Here is a 3,145-nt window from a genome sequence, read left to right on the forward strand (position 1 = left end):
TATCCTAATCCGAGTGAGGAGTGCGGTGGGGCGGCCCCCGGTTTTGGCTCACTCTGCTACCTACAGTCTGCTGACTATGAGAGAGAGAAGAGAGAGAGGAAATTACATTGATTGGACACAGCTGCATGTGCCTCATGCTCCCGCCTGAAACGGATGCTACCTCGCGCCATCTCCCAGCGATTCATTTAAATACCAAGAATAAGAATTGTCATAACCGGCAGATCTCGATTTGTCATTCCATGTGAATCAAGCAAGCAGTATGTATGGCTCACATGTCATCGCGCGGCACGAAAATCCGAGTCATCCCTGCAGAGATAGAGTTGTCAGTTGTGTTACCAGCATCGTTGGCTTCTTCTTGTTTCTGCGTGCCGCCGCCGAACAGAAGAATCCCACGGTATCATGAGCGGCGATTTTACCTCTATCGACAGAGATGTTTCCTTGCTACAGTATCAATGAATGCAGGGCAAATGTTACTGCAGCTAAAATTAGCCCGTGGAAAACCTAGACCATGCGTTTACCAGCTAAACAAAGTAAAATCACTTGCCTGATTCAAATGTCTAAACAAAGTAAACGTGATTTCCACCCCATAAACCACACGTGGATTTCGAGGCGCCAAGTCGTGCGGTGCCTCTGTTCCTCCAAACAAAATTGTGAAGAGTGAGATACTATGGTAAACAACACAGAATTACTGCCTGTTTACTGTGGTAAAAAGAAAAACTCACTTTCGCTGTAGCGGGCTCGCCCGCCCTTGAACAGAATCACATTTGCCACGCGCCCCCAGGCTAGTACCCAAGGCCGTATCCATAGCTAACCTTCAGTACCGAAAAACAAATTTTATATAACCCTATCATAGAAAAACTCTCTCTAATAATATGTTTTCATTTTTTTTATCTTATTTTTAATCTAACCATTAGATTAAATGATATAGGTAGAATCTTATAAGGATATTTTTAAATATGTTACTGTAGAATTTATTTCCTCCTCGTGAGGCCCAGCTTCAATCTTATCCACAACATATATATCCACTCAGCACGCCTTTTAGTTACCGCTGTAAAAAGCGGTCCACATCAACCGCTCGGCGCCGATCCGTCCATCCACCGCACGCATCCAACGGCTCGCGGGAGAATCACCGCACGCAGAAGCCGTTGCGGCGACAAGGGGTAAAAAGCGTGCCCTTTTTTTCACCCTCTAAAATGGGCGCTGTTTTGCTTCGCCGCATCTCCCCGTCCGCCATTGCGTCGTCTCCTCTTCTCCCGTTTCGTCTCTAAGTGCTTTCTCTCGACCTCCATCGCTGCCGAAGGATTCGATCCGAGTCGACGAGGCGGCCATGGCCGAGGCGTTGTGCAACGGTGTAGTGGCGTCGCTGTGTGGTGGGGACGTCGGAGCCGGCCGGCCGAGGGGCGCCGCGGAGCCTGTGCCGACCGGCGTCTACAGGGCCAAGAGCTCGTTTCCCGGCGGGCGGATGGCGGTGACGGACAGGAAGGCGAGGCTGCTGCCTCGGAGCCTCGAAGCCGTGCCTGGGGAGGTGCGTTGGTTCGTTACAAAAATTCGTCTTGTTGCAGTTTGAAGATTCTCAACACAAAGATTCTTTTTAGACTCGGTTCTAGTTTTTGGGAATTTCGCGTACTCCAAGTTGCTACTTTTACCCCATTTTTTTGCTGGGATTTAGCTGATGGTGTTGGAGACAGCTGAGTTGCCGTTGGATTCATACTAAAATTTGATTTGCTGTTTTTTTTTTTGATAAAAAAATTTGATTGCTGTTGGTTTGTGCAGATGAACCTGACGATTTCGAAGGCCATGAGGTGGTGGGAGAAGGGGCTGCAGCCCAACATGCGGGAGATCGAGTGCGTGCAAGACCTCGTCGACTCCCTGCTCAACGCCGGCGACAAGCTCGTCGTCGTCGACTTCTTATCCCCCGGCTGCGGTGGCTGCCGCGCTCTCCACCCCAAGGTAGGCACAACTCACAGCTGAAACATTCTTGCTCTGATTACAAGACATGCAATGAAAAGATTGCTTATTGGTCAATTGATTCTGCCGCGCAGATCGCTCAGTTTGCCGAGAAGAACCCGGATGTGCTGTTCCTGCAAGTGAACTACGAGACGCACAAGTCCATGTGCCACAGCCTCCATGTCCATGTCCTCCCTTTCTTCAGGTTCTACAGGGGAGCGCAGGGCCGGGTCAGCAGCTTCAGCTGCACCAATGCAACTGTAAGCCTCCCTACATTCCCTCTTAAATCACAAGAATCTGTAAATGAATTGCAACGTTGCTAATGTGCTTGTTGCAATTGTGTGTTCAGATCAAGAAGTTTAAGGACGCGCTCGCGAAGCACGGGCCGGACAGGTGCAGCCTCGGCCCTGCACGGGGGCTCGAGGAGTCGGAGCTCATTGCCTTGGCTGCGAACAGGGACCTGCAATTCACCTACGAGAAACCGGGCCTTGTCCCAATTGCAGAAGCCATTGCGAAGGAGGCTGCCGCACCCGGAAGCCCGTGGTTTCCTTTGCCTGCATCTCCGACGCAGTTGCTCACTCAGGGATCTGAGAGTTCCTTCTTGTCATCCGGAAGATAGACAGTGGTTTCTTGTTCATTGTTTGTACAGATTTACTGATTCTTGGTCTGATGTATGAGACATTGAGATGCAGATGCGCAGGGTTAGGCTTTTAGTTTGTAAGTCTGCTGATTACTACATTGTATATGTGTTGTGGTAGCTAGTCCTGTACTTGGTTGAGCTAATAGCATCCACATCTGGGTCGGGACTGTGCTTGGTTGAGCTATCTTGAAGCAATTTGTCGTTAACAGTGTCTAAATCATCTTGAATAAAGATATGGTTGATTTCAGCCAAACCTTCAAGAGCACCAAGAAACGAAAGGATAGTTGCCTTCTTGCCTTCTTGGCATTCCCATGGCAAGTGTCCTCGGCAACTTTCACAAATATGGACGCGAAGATCCTAACACACACACACACACACACACATATATAGGATCTACATGGAGATAGATAGATAGACAGTTAGGATCTACATGGCCGGCATGGAGTCCTGGTGCGTGCGCTCAACGACAATGAGCACTACAAAATCCAAATCCACATGCCGTGTTCGCTGCCGGCAAAAAGAGAATCTTTTTCTCTTATTAGCACGACACCACCGGCG

The 3,145-nt window shown here is 49.3% G+C and overlaps 1 protein-coding gene across 1 annotated transcript; it reads left to right on the forward strand.

Moving 5' to 3' along the window:
• The first annotated feature begins 1,215 nt into the window (after positions 1-1,215).
• Positions 1,216-2,849, forward strand: LOC133890039 (thioredoxin-like 1-1, chloroplastic). Its single transcript, XM_062330481.1, has 4 exons — positions 1,216-1,525; positions 1,774-1,950; positions 2,043-2,207; positions 2,297-2,849. Exons 1-4 carry the CDS (start codon positions 1,328-1,330, stop codon positions 2,564-2,566), a joined length of 810 nt encoding a protein of 269 aa, XP_062186465.1. The 5' UTR covers positions 1,216-1,327; the 3' UTR covers positions 2,567-2,849.
• Positions 2,850-3,145: the final 296 nt, after the last annotated feature.

Source organism: Phragmites australis, chromosome 14 (assembly GCF_958298935.1).
Source record: "Phragmites australis chromosome 14, lpPhrAust1.1, whole genome shotgun sequence".
In the NCBI taxonomy this organism is placed as follows: Eukaryota; Viridiplantae; Streptophyta; class Magnoliopsida; order Poales; family Poaceae; genus Phragmites; species Phragmites australis.